At 34.1% G+C, this 17783-nt stretch overlaps 3 protein-coding genes and 1 pseudogene across 3 annotated transcripts; 3 read left to right on the top strand and 1 right to left on the bottom strand.

Annotated features, from left to right (window-relative positions):
• Positions 389–1565, top strand: LOC104723933. The gene is made up of 4 exons (XM_010442364.2): positions 389–713; positions 882–943; positions 1044–1148; positions 1233–1565. The coding sequence occupies exons 1-4, from the start codon at positions 485–487 to the stop codon at positions 1377–1379; spliced, it is 543 nt and encodes a 180-aa protein (XP_010440666.1). The 5' UTR covers positions 389–484; the 3' UTR covers positions 1380–1565.
• LOC104723932 (putative pectate lyase 14) lies at positions 2021–6558 on the bottom strand. Its single transcript, XM_010442363.2, has 7 exons — positions 6324–6558; positions 6160–6219; positions 5978–6046; positions 3732–4374; positions 3320–3423; positions 3071–3209; positions 2021–2379 (listed from the first exon to the last, which is right to left on the bottom strand). Exons 1-7 carry the CDS (start codon positions 6398–6400, stop codon positions 2158–2160), a joined length of 1314 nt encoding a protein of 437 aa, XP_010440665.1. The 5' UTR covers positions 6401–6558; the 3' UTR covers positions 2021–2157.
• LOC104723931 (uncharacterized protein At4g13200, chloroplastic-like) lies at positions 8763–10039 on the top strand. The gene is made up of 3 exons (XM_010442362.2): positions 8763–9008; positions 9191–9345; positions 9674–10039. The coding sequence occupies exons 1-3, from the start codon at positions 8819–8821 to the stop codon at positions 9893–9895; spliced, it is 567 nt and encodes a 188-aa protein (XP_010440664.1). The 5' UTR covers positions 8763–8818; the 3' UTR covers positions 9896–10039.
• Positions 10570–11331, top strand: LOC104728164 (annotated as a pseudogene).

Genomic DNA, 17783 nt, shown 5'->3' with positions numbered 1-17783 from the left:
TAGATACCTAACTCAGACAAGAAAAAGAAAAATTAAAAAAACAAATAACTAAAAATAAATATAGCCATGTGCTGTAGTACGGATTATCCCCTAGTTTATAGCACGGATTATCCCCTAGTTTATGTATTAATTTCTCTCTAATATCTGACTATATATTTTTAGCATGAAAGTATCATTGCTAGATGTATCTAGAAGATGCTTGCCCATTAGATTGATTCTTTATATTTGAGTCATGATGTACATCTCTCGGAAGTATTCTTGATCCTATTGACAAAAGATTCAGAATTTGGTGATTTGGTTTGACAAGACAAACTTTGACAATATAACCAAACCAAACCGGTTGACCAAAAAAACGAAACCAAACCGATCCCGATTAGTTTCTCAGCTTCAATCTCATTCTCTTACAGACACACAACGCCAATTTGTGTTTCCTTCTTGTAGAGTTTCTGAGTAGTATCAGGCGGCTTTTAGCCATTCACATCTCATGTCTTCTTCTCTTGCTCCGTTTCCTTCTTTGAATCCTTCTCCTCTCGCTCCAAGATTCTTACAAACCCTAATCCAATTCCCAAATTCTCCGTTTCTCTCTCCATTCTCTGTTTTGAGGTTAAAAAACGCATCTTTACTGAATTTGAGAACTCGAATTGCTCCTCTTCAACCCCAACGAGTTCGGTCCAAAACCCTTGTTTTGTCTGCTCAGTCCAGTTTCTTGAAAGGTTTGTTCTTCCCCCCCCCCCCTCCTTTGTTTTGTACTTTCGTTAGTCGAATTCATTGTTTTGATTGCTTAGTTTATGAAATTGACCAAAAGGGTCATTAAGGGTTTGTTCATTGCTGTGTGGATACCCTCTAATTGATCAGTTAAATTGATTGTGTGTGTTGAACAGTTCTTAGAACCGCATGGAATATTGGGAAAGATGGAATTGAAGCTGGAACCAATCTTGTACCTGTGAGCTCTCTTAGTCCTGTCTTCACCAATTACACTCTAGTCTTTAGTAACAGTTTGGTTATGTTTTTATGATCATTCCTTTTTCTTGGTTTGGTTGAAGGTCTCTGTACCTAGACCAGTTGCTAGAATCTCGGTGACGATTGCAGCATTAGCGGTTTCGTTGTTTGTTGTCAAGTCGTTTCTATCAACCGCTTTCTTTGTATTGGTATGTAATGCCAACATCTTCCCTATTCGTGGACTATTTTTTCGGTGTTTTACAAAGCTTATTTACTATGAGTTGTTTGCACAGGGTACAATGGGATTTGCATATTTCTTATTCATAGCCTTAAACAAAGATGAAGCTCCTAAACTCAGAGGAGAAGATAAAAGCTCTGGTTCCAAACCATTGGATGATCCACTTGAAGAAGCAAAGAGAATCATGGACAAGTACAAGTAATCCGCGTCTTCATTATTTGTAAGCTTAAGGTTTTTCTCATATGAGAGAGATCTCCAATGTATACAGAATACAATCATACAATACTTAGGAATGTTATATGTTCTTTGAATTAAGATCAACTTGCAACGGTGTAATCAGGTGATTGTTAAAGTTCTGGTTTAGAAACTCTGTTACCTCTAGTACCAATACATTTCTGAAACGGTTGTAGCATTAGGAGTCATTTGAATAATTTGCTGCAAGTAGCAAGTAGGATTTTAAATTTTCATTGAGACTGGTGTGATGGGTGTGGAACAGTTTCAGAACAAAGACCGTAACATAGTGATAGAAAGTGTCGGTAAATATTAGAGTACCGACAATCTTGTCCTCCGGTAATTTGAGGAAACCAAAAGCTCTCTGTAACTGTTTTTGTTCAATGAATGAATGGTCACCATTTACAGACCAATCTTTGACAAAAGCATTTTGATTTTATTAGTTTTTATGTTTGTAATGCTTCACTTAGATTGGTTATATCATATGTTTTTTAACAAAAGCATTTTGATTTTATTTATAATTAAAAGTCCAAAGAGAATGAAAATAGGTAATTTGGGATCTGAAGCAAGTTCATTGATAGAAGAATATATATTTAGATAGATATACATTAGTAGAGAAATGCACTATACTAAACAACTTAGGGCAAAAACATGGGAACAAAGAAAAATGAGTTATTTTTTTCTTCTTTTTCTCACTTTTCATATATTTTCTATATATGTTCTGTTTTTGGTTATACAACTACAAATAATTAACAAAGCGTACCGATCCTGCATTTCAAAGCACCAGAGCTAGAGGTAAGCATACCTACAAGGGAAGATGATTTAGCAGCCAAACTAGACGCTCTGGCGTAATTTGCAGAAGCTCCAGCTCCAGATGAAGTGAAGTAGGCACCATTGAGCATTAAGTCTCCTTGAGATCTCCAGTTCCAATCGTTCCATTCTCCTTTCCCTGCATTAACTCGTTTCGTCACCTGCCAGAAAAATATTCAAATCAGTCATTATGTTGATTAAAGTTACCAAATTATATCTTCTAGCTTAGATGCATCTTGGGGTGGGCGTTTGGTTTTTCTGTTCGGTTTTTTTGGTTTACGGTTTTTTTGGTTTTATAAAAATCGAACCATATATAAACCATATGTAATTCAGTTTGGTTACGGTTCGGTTTTCTTGGTTTATGGTTTTTCCGGTTTTATCAAAAATGAAACCATATAAAAATCATATGTATCACGGTTTGGTTTCGGTTTTTAACGGTTATTCCATGCTTAAAAAAATAGATAGTTGATACATAACTAAAAAATAATCATAAAAGTAAATAACTATAAGTCCAATAAATAACTATAAGCCCAATAAAAAATTTATTGATATTGGTATATAATATAAATTTATAAGTTCGATAAACTAATTATTGTATATCTAATTATCCTAAATTTTATAAAAAACCAAAAAATCCATTCGGTATTACAGTTTTTAACCAGACCAAACCTAAACCAAATGTTTAATTAAAATGAAAACCAAACAGCTTTTTAGACTTAACCATAAGTAAACCAAACCAATTATTTCGGTTTGGTTTGGTTCGATTTTTCGGATTTCGGTTTTTTTGCCCACCCTTAGCTAGATGCATCTTTAAGCAATCTTGGTTAACTAGAAACAGGTTTTATCAAATACCTCCTTCGCGAACCGGTTTCCCGGGGCGAGGAACCGGTTTCCTTGACTATTGATGGTAGGGTTAGCACTTCCACCAATTGCATACATTTCCCAATGTGTGTAATCGTTGTTTACTACGTGGAAGTATCCATGCCTGCACCTGAACCACACCAAACATACCAAACTCTAAAACATTTGAAACCTGGATAGTATTTGACCATAGGAAAAAAAAAAACCCCCAAGAAAATGTAAGAAACTTAGATGAAAAACCTTGGCATCCTCTGTATAAGACCCTCTCCAAAATGGTTGTATGCAATGGTTACTTGCATCATTTTGTCTCTTGTGTAGGAATCGGTATGCCCCAACAAAATAGCCTGCATTATCATCTATATATTGTCAGCTTTTGAAGATAAGGCTAAGAAATAAAAAATACCCTACATGTTACATTGTTACTTGAATTTCACGTTCCCTTTTCTGCTAATAATTTTATAAACCCGAATTATCAGTTTCCAACTTTTACATAGTAAATGCATTCCTAACTTCTGCACCGATACTGATAACACCTAAATCATTACCACTCATAGCTTCGGGCACCTAGCGATACTAATATATTTTGATATATAACCTAACTAGTCCGCAAATCTTGGTAAACATAAACTACTATCAATGAAAAATATCCAACCTCGTTGTGGTGAGTCATATAATTATTTGAGATGGTAATAGCAGTAGATCCCATAATTGCGTCGATCAATCCGTCCGCACAATTAGAAAGAGAATTATGATCAATCCAAATATGACTCGATCCAAAAATCGAGATCCCATCACCATCAGCCATCGTTCTCCAACCGTAGTGACTCTCCGAACTCCGAACCATAGCGTTACCAGTTCGCTTACAATCGTGAATATTAATCCCATGGATGATAATATTCGTAATGTACTGAATCGTGATACATGCACCACCAGCGATATGCACGTTCACGCCACGACCGTCGATGGTTTTGAAGCTATTCATGATTAGTTCTTGGCTTAAAGTAATGACCATGTCACGTTTAAAGACGATCCATAGTGGTTGGTCTTGAATCACAGCGTACCGGAGCGTACCAGGTTTAGGATTAACCGGATCATGATCAGATGGATCAGTAACAATGTAGTAACGTCCATCGCGGCCTCCTACTGCGTTACGACCAAAACCAATAGCACAACCTGCTAGTCGTTTTCTCTGGCGATGCCATTTTTTATCGCATCGCCAACAATCATCGATGGGGTTTCCGGTTGAACAGGAGAAGAACCCTAGCTTTCTCCGATACGTACTATTACGTATGCTCCTGCATGTTTCCAAATAATAAAATGATATTACAAAAAGAGAACAAAGTTTTAAAACTATATCAAATTAACCCGTGAGTTTTGGGATTTCGTGGATACACACCTAAGTGAGTGAAGAAGTCAAAATAGAGGAGACAGGAAAATGCAAAATATAAGGAAGCATTAAATATAATTTTGACAAGGTGAGGTGGCCCTACGTGGGTAAAATTTAATGTTGTCTTGTATAAGGGAATTTTATATTTCATGTTCATGGGATACGATCCATATAGGAACCTTTTGGGGTCATATTTTTCTTTGTAATTCTGAAATTAAATGCAAAAACTATGGGTACCAGATTCAGATTTATATAGAATAGATAATATATATCATTGAAAAATTAAATTCTAAAATAAATTAGAAAAGTTTACTTTTGACCCCAAAGTTTTGTGTCAAAAGAAATTAGAAGTTCTTTTTTCTTTTATAATAAAATTAGAAGTTCTTTATTAACCAATAAACTTATGTGAAAGATTAGACGATTTGTCGATCCTGAAGATTTTATTTATATTGGGATTTGCAATATATTGATGCCAGTAATACTAATACCGAATTACGGATTTTCAACAAAAAAAATACTCCCTCTGGATCATAAATGATGATTTTTTATGATTTTTTGTATCACAAATATTGATTTTTGTATACTTTAATCAATTAATACTAAAAAATTGTGAATTTAAAAGTTTGATGTATTACTATTGATTAATAATTATAAAATATGTTATTATATATAAAGAGTGCATTTATAGCTAAATATTAGTAAAAAAATAATCTATGTGAAAATCCTAAAATATCATCTATTATGATACTGAGGGAGTATCAGATTCATTTTTTAACAAGAGAATAATTATAATAGATGTTAATTCAGAGATAAACAATAATCTAATAGACAGTATTCAAATAATTAAATCAAAAGAGAAAAGTAAATGTATTTTTCTTTTATATAGTTAACATTCTCATGATATCTAAATGATAATACAGTATAAATAAATATGTAGAAGACAATAAACAATTTAAATGATAAAAATTTAATGACATGGTTTATAAATGATTTTTTTTTTTAAAGAAAATTACCACTCTTTGTCTTTAAGACTTGAGAGTATGTATATAGAAAACATTAATACAATTATACAATGGCGTCGGTGGATCTTAAGAAGAAAATAGTGAGGTATATAAATGGGAATCACGGTTTGTGGTTTTATTCAATAACACTACTGTTCTTCTGTCAGAAGTGTTTTCACATGTTACTTTATTTATTTTTCTTTCCTCGCAGAGTTAAGAAATAAAAGTACATCTCAGGCAGGGTCACATAACTTTTTAACTTTGTGCTTATTTAAAAAAACATTACTAAGACCAAACCAACTTTTTACAAAGTCAGAGAAATTATAGATGTCGAAAATGTTTTTCTTGGTCTACGGACTCTACACATAGGTTTAGTAAAGTTAAAGCATCATATGATTTGACTATCTAAAAAACGTTACTAATACGAAATATATCTAATAAAGTGGCTTTCCAGTTTTTTAATATGTGTATCAATGTACATATGTAGTGACTAGTGAGCTAGAGACTCACATATCGACCATTGCTGCTATTTCATCTGGGTCTTTAACGGCGTGTTCATGCCATTCACCGTTTGATAAACTGAGAAAACAGAACATGCAAACGACATCGTTTAATATCGTAGATAAAGAATCTGAACGGCTGAGATCAAAATCTCTACACACAAAAAAAGCTGAAATGAGGAGAGAACTCACTTATCCGCCGTTGATGTATTTCTTGAGCTGTCATGTTTCGATTCCCTTGTGTCTTGAACTCTGCATTGGAACACAAAACAACATAAGAATCTCTGTCCGAACAATATATAGAAAAAAAAAACAAAATGGGAGATCACAACGTTGAATTGAATCTTTGAACTTACGCATTTGCATGGACACAGAGTACTAGGATTATGAGTAGAATTGCTGAAATTGAGAACACTGTTCTAAGGACAACCATTCTTGACTCTTGTTAAAGCTTTTTCTCTACTCTCTGATAGAGAGAGAGAGAGAGAGAGAGAGAGAGAGAGAGATGAGGATATGACTAAGTGAATGTGAGTGATCTAGAGAGAGATAGATGGGATGAGAGAGGTGACGAGAGGGTTTATATATAAAACTAGTTTGCAAAGGAGCTAAACTCCGTTAACTATATATGTCGACGCGTTTCTTTTTAATGGCGTTTTCTATCTGTACATTCGGTTAATCAGTTCGAATTATTCTTTGTTTGATTTCTATTTTTTTTATATAAGGAAATAATTTATATGGAATAAAACTATAAAAGTTATATTTTGGTCCGGTTTTTTTTCTGAGATAAGGAATCTTTTTATTTGGAATAAAGGTTCGAGTTTTTGGGTTCTAATTTTTTTAGAATTGAGAAATATATCTCATTGGGATATATATATATATACTAGATTAAGACCCGTCCGATATGCGGGTTTAGAGTTTTTAAAATAATATAAAATTTAACCAAGAATATAAAGTAAGTATTTTTAGTAAGTAAAAATTATCTATAAAAATAATTAGATACACCGAGGTATCTAACGTAAATATCTGGTGTAAAAGGTGCGACTTTGCGGTTGAGACTACTATTAATCATTTTTTTTTTGAATGCCCTCACTCATGGGAAGTTTAGGATTTATCTCTGACTCTGGTATAATCAGAGGGTTTTTCATATGAGTCGGTGTACTCAAATTTGGATTTTGTTTTCTGGAGGGATGTTTCTAAACAGGGTGATCCTGATCAACTTCTTCAATTACCATGATTTTTATGAGCAATTTGAAAGGCCATAAATAATTTTTTTTAAAGGTTAAGAGATCAAGACAAATGATATAATTGCTCAGGCTTTGGGCGATAAGTTAGCCTGGGAAGAGGTGATATCTTTTACGGCGGTCATGTCGGCTCCATCTCCGTCCTCGGATGTCTAGGTTTCTTCACCTTGTTGTCAAAAAAATAGAATCCAAATATAGTTTTGTCAACCCAAATACTTAATTGAAATTTAAACTTTTAAAATGTAAAGGCCATTGAAAAAGAAAGAAAAAAACACCAAGAAAAAAACTTGGAGATCAATAACTATAAGCCCAATAAAAAAAAATTACTGATATTGTTATACAATATAAATTTATAAGTTGGAGAAACTATTTATATCTAATATCCTAAACTTTTATAAAAAACCAAAAAAACCATTCGATTTTATGGTTTTAATCAGACCAAACCTAAACCAAATGATTAATTAAAATAAAAACCAGACGAATTTTTAGACTTAACCATAACCAAACTAAACCATTTATTTCGGTTTGGTTCGGTTCGGTTTTTGGATTTTGGGTTTTTGCCCACCCTTAATTATGGCACATTTGGAAATCAAGAAACATTTCTGTTTTCAACTCTAACATTGATACTGTTTCTCTATTATACTTCGGGCACAGTCAGATGTAGCTGAATTGATCATGCATATACAACAGGAAAGAGAACAGCCAAATTCAAACAAAAGGGAGATGATATTTCAAAAGTGGAAAAGACCAGCTCCACCTTACATCAAGTGTAATTATGATGCGAAATTCGACACTACAACACAAGAGGCCACAACTGGTTGGATTTTGAGAAATAATATAGATGCTTCTCTAGGATGGGGATCTTCTACCTTAACAGCTTCAAATACTGCATTAGAAGCCGATAGCAAAACTCTCCTTGTCGCATTACAACAAGCATGGATTAAGGGACTTAGGTCTGTTTGCTTTGAAAGGGATTGTGAGCAACTTACAAAAATAGTAAATGACATTTCATATGACATATCTGTTGATGGAATTTATCATGATATCATCTTTTAGTCCTCTAAATTTCATCATATTGAATTTGTTTTTGCAAAACGAAATTGTAATAAAGTAGCTCATCTATTTGCAAAGTATGAATATACTATGTCATCATTTTATACAGAATGTTTCTTTTCGCCACTTTGGTTAACAGAACATTTGTATCATGACTTTTGAAATTTATAAATAAAATTATTATTTGACGAAAAAAAGCGAAACTACACGATACACAAATTGATATTTCAGCAATCAAATCAAATGATTTTCCTCTAACAATTTGAGAATTAGAATATAGTAATTAACGAAAAAATAGTTATGAAAAATGATAAAATATTACCTTTTAGTTGAAATTAAAAACTGATACTAAGTTTTATTATTTTTAAATTATTTAAATTATGAGTTTAAAAGGCTAACGGCAATATCATCCATTTGATTCAAAGAGGTTTCGTTTGGGCCTTGAAGGCCCAATATTTCGTTTCCGTATCGATAGGTCAAAAATCCCGAAACCCGTCCGTGTTCATCTTCCTGATACGGTGTCAGAGAGAGAGAGAGAGAGAGAGAGAGAGAGAGAGATGAGTAGCATCACGATTCCTTGTCCTTCCTCCTTCTCTCTTTCAAATGGCTATAACCAACCCCCTCGTCATCGCTTCATTCTCCGCAATTCTCGTTCCAATTTTGAGGTTCGCCGGTTAAGATCAGGTGTGACGCCTCGCACAAGAACTGCTAGTTTACAGTGCAATTGCTCCAGCAAAGGCACCGGAGGTACAGATCCATGTGCTAATCTCCTTTTTTCTTGAGTATTAAAAACAAAAATTGCGCATTGATTTTTTTTAATTTTAGGGTTTATCATCAATTTTTTTCATTTAATTGAGTAAATGGATTCTTATTTTTTGGGGGGTTTTGTTTTGAGAATTTTGATAAAATAAAGAATTAGTTTTGCGCAGGTGAAAATGAGAACAAGAGTGTGTTAGATGCCTTTTTTTTGGGGAAAGCATTAGCTGAGGTTATCAATGAGAGAATTGAGTCCACTGTTGGAGAAGTTTTGGGTACTATTGGAAAGTTTCAAGCTGAGCAACAGAAGCAAGTTCAAGAGATTCAGGTTTTTAATTGTTCAACGCTTCTTCTTGTTTTTTATTTTTATCAGTGAATCTTGTAATGAATGAATAATAAATGTTAGGTTTGTTCACCATAGAACTAGAGAAGATACTCAAAAAAAAGTTGGTTAATTACTTAGCTGAGAAGGTTGGTGTGAGCTTTGTAGAACTGCATTTGAACACAGCCATTACTTTGCGAGATGATTATTAAAGTGTGATGATATATGTATTCGAAAGGGTAAACTATTATTTGTACACGAAAAAAAAGTCTTGATTGATTGATCTTTTCGTTACTGTGTGATTCGGTTTGGAGTTAACTCGTTTCAATTACAGCAAGAGGTTCTTGAAAGAGCCAAGAAAGCTAAGGAAAGAGCAGCTCGAGAAACCAAGGAGGAACAAGGACTCGTTGTTTCCAGTGCAACAACCATTAACCGGAAACCGGCTGTTAGCGTTGTTACCTCTGTAACTCCTACATCAACCGTTGAGAGCAGCACTATAACGGGTGGTGTAGTGGAAAGCTCGAGTTCTAATGATGAAGACAGCGTCCTGGGTTAAGTTAAAGAATTGGTAAGAGTGGCAGAGACTGTTGAGAACATATTTGTTGATACATATACTTGATAAGATGTAAGCAATAAAAGTTGACATAAGTGAAAACGTTAACCGTTAAGAATTCAGATGGATGCTTGTCGCTTGAACAAAGCAGGACTATACGACGACGTTCTGAATATTTATATGGAGCATTGAAGCTCTTCTTGTAAACAATGACAATGGGAAAGGACAAAACATCACAAACATCTTTATATATAAGATGAGGAACCACATAAATCGCAAACGAAACTAAGTGCTATATATACTAGACGCATTCCATACGAAAGTGAGATGAGTGACCCACTGACCAAGTCCATACACGTACAGATATTCTAAAAGACTTGAATCTAGAAGTTGTGGGACTGTGTAAATCTAATTTAAAAAGAAAGAAAGAAAGATTAAGTTATAGATAGACTTGTTAAACGTTTTTGAACTGGCACTTTGAAACATGGGACTTACAAATGTATAGAATTACGTCGGACTACCTCAAATATGACATGCGCTTTTGCCTTATAAATATTGAGCTTAAATGCTTTCACAACACCACACACACACACACACACACATATTAACGATCGTTATAGCCTACACACACACACACACAGACACACATATATTAGCAGATCTCGTTATTTAAAACCATGATGGTTTCCAAGTGTCTCATCGTGATTACCTTATCTGCTTTGGTCATTTCCTTTGCCAAAGCTTACGATCCAAGTCCACTCCAAGACTTCTGTGTAGCCATTGATGATCCCAAAAATGGTGGTGCGTATAATAACTCTGCTTATTATCCTCTTTTATTATGATTAAATTTTTCATTTTTAATATATGCTTTCCAAATCAATATTTCTATTTGCAGTTTTTGTAAATGGTAAGTTCTGTAAGGATCCGAAGCAAGCGAAAGCAGAAGATTTCTTCTTCTCGGGCCTCAACGAGGCAGGAGATACTGATAATGATGTCAAATCCAACGTGACAACAGTCAATGTCGATCAGATTCCAGGGCTAAACACCATGGGAATATCCTTGGTCCGCATAGACTATGCGCCATATGGACAGAACCTGCCTCACACACACCCTCGTGCTACTGAGATCTTTGTTCTTCTCGAGGGAACATTGTATGTCGGTTTTGTCTCTTCCAATCAAGACAATAACCGTCTATTTGCCAAAATGTTGCACCCAGGCGACGTGTTTGTGTTCCCCATAGGAATGATCCATTCCAAGTGAATATGGGGAAGACCCCTGCAGTGGCCTTTGCTGGGCTAAGTAGTCAGAACGCTGGTGTTATCACGATCGCTGATACTGTGTTTGGGTCGACGCCACCAATTAATCCAGAGATTCTGTCTCAGGCGTTTAAGTTAGATGTCAATGTTGTCGAGGACCTTGAGGCCAAGTTTAAAAACTAAATCATGTCAGTACAAGTGTTTATTGTTGTGAAACTTATTATGTAATGATGTAATACGAATAAAAGGTTTGTGCTTAATAAAATAAAAAGGAGTTATTCACCTAATATGATATTTAATTTTAATTTTATTTTCCTATATATGATTCCTATATACGAATATCAAATAGAAGTGTTCCAATCTTTTGATAATCTTGCCGCTTGTTGATCAAGTTTGTTAGTTCCAAACGGTCTCCTTCAAACCACACATATAGTAAAACCTCTATAAATTAATAAGGTCATGACCATGTAATTTTATTAATTTATAGAGGGTTTAATTTATCGATAAATTAATAATTATTAATTTATCGATAAATTAAATTTTTAATAATTTATGAAGACATTTTTTTATTTTCATAATTTCGAAAATTTCGAAAATTTTCTATTACAACATAAAATACCTTTGTTATCATTTATATTTATTAAAGAATTTTCTTAATTTATAATATTGGTTATCGTAATTGGATGAATTTCAATTGTTTACTAAATTATCAAGGTAAAAATGATAAATGTTAGAAGTTTAGAGGTTAGAAGAAATTGCTACTACTATCCTTTATGGTAATGATGAAGTCGACGAAGATATTGCGGTACCTTTAGAACCGGTTACTAAATAAGCAATTATCGCATCTAGACTCTCCATAATTTTTGGATGCGATTGAGAAGACAACAATGAAAAAGATTAGAGATGAGTTCTAACAAGAATGCAAATTCAAGAATAGGCAAACAACAATAGAGTCATATTTCACCAGATTTTTTTTTATATATATGTATATATATATATATATTTAGTTTATTTGGTTATTAATTTATGATATTGATGGGACCATATTTTTACATAGGATTTCCAAAAAAATTATTATCTTATTATTTTATCGAAATATGTCATTTTTTACACTGGCCCAACTTGGGACCGGAAAAATTTATTAATTTATAGCGAGTATTAATTTAAAGAGTATTAATTTATAGAGGTTCTACTGTATCTATATCCTTGAGTCCATACCTCTTGTAGTGCATTAAGAAGGCCTAAAGCTTCAGTTTGGAGAGCAGATTGTGATTGTTGAAGTTGTGCACATCGTGATCGTATTATAGTTCTGGTGCTGTCACGAATTATCCAGCCTGATCCTGTATATGTTCTTCCTTGTATATACCCGCTATCAAAATTGCATTTAAGCCAGCCTTCTAAGTATTCCATTGCTTATTTGATCATCTTCTTATTGGAGGGCAATGTACTTGATTTGTTCCTTGGTTATTGGATGATGGCGCTCTTTTGTTTTCAAAACTTTCCTTGGTTTCTTGTTCTCTTTTTTTCAGCTTCGGTGGACGGGTGTCGATTTATCTTTCGAAAAATGAAGTCATTGCATGATTTCCAAATGCGCCACATTAGCCAGAAGGAAAGATGGCACACCACGAAAGAGGAATGTCATTGTTGCTGGATATTGATCAACATTCGGATGTTGTCTTCAAGATTATCAGTAAATATCAGCGTCCTTCCCATATTAGTACTGATACAACGCCAAAACGCTTCTACAAACTGATAGGTAAAAAGCAAATGGTTAATAGTTTCATCACCATAATAACATCGTTGACAAACCGGATCCGCGTGGATATTTCTGGTCTTCAGTTGTATTGTTGTTGCTATGGCTCCAAACAAACATCGCAACAGAAACTGTTGTATCTTCCGGGTAATATGTAACTTCCATATTTCTTGTGTGAGGTCTATAGCACCAGGAGGTGGTTGAATCATGTCATTCTCTTGTACCTATACTTGAGTAGCAACCCAATATCCTGACAGCACTGTATAATGACCATGGTGAGTATAGGCCCAATCATAAGTGTCACGTTCCGCATGTTTTGAGAGTATTAATCAGGTCATAAAAGTAAGCCTAAGTCTTATTATCCGGAATCCGGCATCCGATTCAGGATTCGCTCATATCTGCTCTGAGAATCAGGATATCCTTGTGGATCAGATCCGGATAGTTAAATTTCAGATCCCGATAGTTGGAAAAATTTAAGCGGGTATCCGGTAATAGTTATAAGGTCTATAGTTGTTAGACATTATCTAGTAGACTTTCGTTATTGGGCCTAAGTAACGTGGCCTACGTAATTGATAATGGGTTCAATTTTTCAAACAAACCCTAGTTTCTAATCGATGCCAAAGAGGCAAAGAAGCCTAGTTTCTAACGCTGTTTGCTCTATCACTGTTAGGGGTGTCAATTGGGCTGGCCCGACCCGGCCCGACCCAAAACCCGTAAAACCTGCATATGTTTGAGCCCGGTCCAACCCGTTACGAAATATTTCCGAGCCTATATTTCAAAGCTCGAGTCCGGCCCTGTTGGGCTACAAGGCTTTTCGGGCTTTTTCGGGATTATGTTAGAGATCAAAAATTCAAACTTATAAGCCTTAAAAAGCAGTGTTTAAAGGTGCACTATAAAACAAAAAATCAAAATTTGAATAACTCATCTATATTTAGTACAACCAACTTAATTTACAAGAAAAAGTTTAAAACTAAGTAAAATTTTAATACTTTAACCAAATAAAAGAATATATAATTCATATAAAATATCATAGATAAAAATTTTAAAAGTATTAAGTAAGGTTATTAAGTAAATATGAAAACTATGATTAGAGTTTAAATCTTTATTTACAATAAATCATTAATCAAATATTGTAATCAAACAAAAATGTTAACACAAAAGTACAAATATATTTGTTAAAAGGCTTTTCGGGCTGACCCGAGTCCGGTCGTGCTAAGCCCGAAAAACCTATAGCCCAAACGGACTGGGCCCGGAAGGCCCGATTTTTTCTGGAAATATATATTTAAGCCCGAACCCGGTGTTTTTCAGGGCCGGGCCGGGCCAGCCTGCGGGCTTTGGCCCTAATTAACATACCTAATCACTGCTTCTAGACTCTTCCATATCCAATTTTATTTTCTCCTTCACATCCATTTTCATGGTGATATTGTCAAATGTACAAGGATTTGTAAACGGAATTGATCTCCACCATACTGTTCTTCTTCACCATACGGTATTGATCTCCACAGTTCCGTTCTTCTTCACCGTCTTGTCATTGTGTCCGACGATGTACATAAACAGCTTCATCTGCTCTAGGTAAATCAACCGATGATCCTAGATTCTTCTCTATCCGCCGATTATGGTGTTTGGTCGCAGTTTTCGGAAGATGGAAGAAGAGACAGTTGAAAAAGATGATGAAACTGTGTGCTTTGGACCGGATCCCAATATCTGCAGATATCCGGTTTTTCTTACGGATATTCGAGTTTTTGGATTTGGGTTCGGATATTAATATTGTATATCCGACGGATACGAATACCTCTAAAGAGTCCAAATATTTGGATCCGTCTTAGGACTACATAAAAATTGTTACAAAGGATTAAACTACTCAAATAAAACAATCAAATAAGGATAACGAAACAAACCATAAAATATAAATAATTACTTTAATAAATTTACATAAATTCGCTGACAAACCACATCTAATATCATTAATATATATATATATATTTTTGTTATCTTATAATATTATAAAACTTGAAAAGATACATTGTGAATTACAACTTATACCAGAAAAAAATAAATGTATCCTCAGAGTCTACAACCCAAAAAAGGAAATTAAGCCGACGAACAACAAAATGTTTCCAAAATCCAAGCCGACGGAAAAAGAATTTCTCCGGAAACTAAGACTTATCGAAAGGAGAAAAAAAAACTAGAAATGCAAAGCAGATAATATCAAGACCAAAATCGAAATATGATGACTCCTAAACCTAAATGCAGAAGTAACTAGACAAACCTTAAAAAAGAATAGAACCAAAAGAATAGAGAAACTTCTTCTTCTGAAACACATGCGAATGCGATTTATCACGAATGCCCATGACCAAATCGTAGATAACATCTACCTCTTCCTATCACAATGAGAGCCAATCTATCGAGAAATAAGTAACATAACCCGACAAGTAAAGAGCACTCATTTAGTCATAGAGCCTCAAACACACTTCTAGATGCAACAACGACGACTGATATGTCTCTTAACATCTAACTAGAGTCTGCCAAAAAGCTAACTGATCTACTTAGATGACGAAAGCAGGGAAAAAGAGCATGGAAAAACTGCTCGAAAAAACACCAATCACAGGATCGAGACTAACGAAGGATCAAGCTAGTTAACACACACTATGAATACAAAGGAGAAGAAATCTCTTGAAACTTTGAGGACTACCACAATCGAGCACTTAACACGAAACTTCTGCTAAGAAAGAAGTCAAACTTGCAAGAAGCACAAACTGAAACGAAGAAACAATGAACGGGAGGAAAGGCAAAGGTTGGACGAAACTGACGAAGATCCACAACCAAACCACAACTGCAGCTTAGAAACGAAGATAAGAACAAGAGGAACTACAACATCTGAGACATGAACAAGCAAACCGCAATGGTATTTATTCTTCAAACCAACCGTCGAGTTTCGGCATCATCATCTTTACTTGTAATCAGAGACCCTCACAAATATGGCTGCTCTAACCGCTTCCTCAATATAATCACAGTCTGAACACGAATCAACCATAATACTTCCCAATCGAAGGCCAACACCACTGCAACTAGCACCAAACACCTAAACCAAGATAAGAGACGGAGGAGAAGGATGGGAGAGTTAGCTTACTCAATCAGAAGACCACAAAAGCCCATGGTCACAGAAACGAGAAGCACCATAGGAGACTTCTCCTGAAACCGCTGGGGGAAGAAGAGCAACACTCCAAAGAACGCCGGCCACGCCTCACCGTGAAGACCATCTAAAGTTTGAGCTCACTAATATCCCCATCAATCCAACATATCTAACCGATGCGAAGCAAATTAATAACAAATAAACAAAAAGCAGAGAAACATGGGCCCTCTTACAGTTGCGGTGAAAAGCGCGGGTCACTGTAGAGGACAAACAGAAGTCTGAATTTTTGGGCGACGAGTAAGGCGACCTTTGTTAAGGGAGGAACTTTTTTTTTGTCGAATGATATATTTTACTAAACAAGACGTTTTTTCATATATATGGATATTTATGAAATGAAAACTGTAATAAAAATTTAATGTAAAAATACCTTCATAAATTTAATCTATCTAAGTAAAACTAATGAACTTTAATCTCTTAAAATGAAGCCAAAAACCATGAGATTGATAAGAAATGGATGTATATATGGAGCATGAGTTTTATAAAGAGTGTCTAGTTGGAAAAAGATACACACAAATATAATGGTTGATTTTTTATGAGACCGTCTCACATACATGTTGGAAACTTTGCTTTTGTCCTTGTTGTAGTGGTTCAAGACTGGGATATTTTACCAACTAAATTCGCTTAATTTGATATTTTAGTATTAACATTACTTTTCCTACATTGTAATTATATTTTATGAGAGAAAACTATGATACAAGAGCATTAAAATTTTAAAATAACCAACACAGTGCAATGCACGTAAATGACGTAAATGATTTTGACTGGTAATATTCGGTCTAAAATAATAACAGACTTGGCCCTGATTGGTAACAGACTTTTAAGACTTTAAAATTATTTAAAGCATTGTTAGCCATATTTTTGTCAATCACACTTTCATTGCTTTTAATTTTCTAAAAGTTTTGAAATCCTTTTTTTTTTCCTTTCTTGTTTTCTCAAAAATTTTAAAATGTCAAAATCATGCTGTCAAACTAAATAACTTTTAAAATATTCTTTTTTCTCTCCCCCATTATATTTAAAAGTTCTTCAAAAGTATATATATATATATATATACATATTATATTTTTACAAATTAATTATTCTCATTTTTTTCTATTTCTTTTAAGATTCATTTCAAAAATAATTTTTATTTTTTCATCATCATTAATAATGGTGTCAAAAGATTTATGAAATTCATCATTAGTAAAAGAGTAACATTCAAAAAAATGCATTAATAAGTGTTTAGTGGATTTTTGACTCTTTTTCCAACATATTGAAAAATTGTCACTGAATCAACCTCAAAAACTTCAATAACTCCATCGACGTACTTCAACACTCCATTGTCTGTCTTGAATTGGCCAGCAATTCACCTTCACTGTAATTTTCCACTACAAAAAAAAAGATATATAATTCAGAGAAGACAAAGACAAGTTGTTATAAACAACTAATGAACCCGACAATAACCTCGACAATAACCTATTAACAATGTATAAACAAACTAAGGCTACACAACAAGACTAGACAATAACCTAAGTAACATATAAAGAAGAATTGAATCTTGCCGACAACAACTCCACTTTCCCACTTGTTTAAAACGACAAAATAAAAGTTAAAAATCAACAGAAAACTGCCAGCTTTACCTCATTGGGACGAGAATCAACAGGAAATGTCTTATTTATTCTGATTTCCAGCAAAGATTTCACTGCATTATCT

Source organism: Camelina sativa, chromosome 11 (genome assembly GCF_000633955.1).
Source record: "Camelina sativa cultivar DH55 chromosome 11, Cs, whole genome shotgun sequence".
Lineage (NCBI taxonomy): Eukaryota > Viridiplantae > Streptophyta > Magnoliopsida > Brassicales > Brassicaceae > Camelina > Camelina sativa.
Note: the sequence above shows the minus strand (reverse complement) of the source record. Positions and strands in the feature narration are given on the sequence as shown.

What these genes read in the sequence shown, in the direction of transcription:
- LOC104723933 (XM_010442364.2), top strand. Translation starts at nt 485, where the DNA reads ATGTCTTCTTCTCTTGCTCCGTTTCCTTCTTTGAATCCTTCTCCTCTC. An exon ending in TCAGTCCAGTTTCTTGAAAG is followed by an intron (nt 714 to 881) that starts GTTTGTTCTTCC and finishes TGTGTTGAACAG; the next exon opens with TTCTTAGAACCGCATGGAAT. An exon ending in CAACCGCTTTCTTTGTATTG is followed by an intron (nt 1,149 to 1,232) that starts GTATGTAATGCC and finishes TTGTTTGCACAG; the next exon opens with GGTACAATGGGATTTGCATA.
- LOC104723931 (XM_010442362.2), top strand. Translation starts at nt 8,819, where the DNA reads ATGAGTAGCATCACGATTCCTTGTCCTTCCTCCTTCTCTCTTTCAAAT. An exon ending in CTCCAGCAAAGGCACCGGAG is followed by an intron (nt 9,009 to 9,190) that starts GTACAGATCCAT and finishes AGTTTTGCGCAG; the next exon opens with GTGAAAATGAGAACAAGAGT. An exon ending in AGCAAGTTCAAGAGATTCAG is followed by an intron (nt 9,346 to 9,673) that starts GTTTTTAATTGT and finishes TTTCAATTACAG; the next exon opens with CAAGAGGTTCTTGAAAGAGC.
- LOC104723932 (XM_010442363.2), bottom strand. Translation starts at nt 6,400, where the DNA reads ATGGTTGTCCTTAGAACAGTGTTCTCAATTTCAGCAATTCTACTCATA. An exon ending in AATACATCAACGGCGGATAA is followed by an intron (nt 6,047 to 6,159) that starts GTGAGTTCTCTC and finishes CTGTTTTCTCAG; the next exon opens with TTTATCAAACGGTGAATGGC. An exon ending in ATAGCAGCAATGGTCGATAT is followed by an intron (nt 4,375 to 5,977) that starts GTGAGTCTCTAG and finishes GGAAACATGCAG; the next exon opens with GAGCATACGTAATAGTACGT.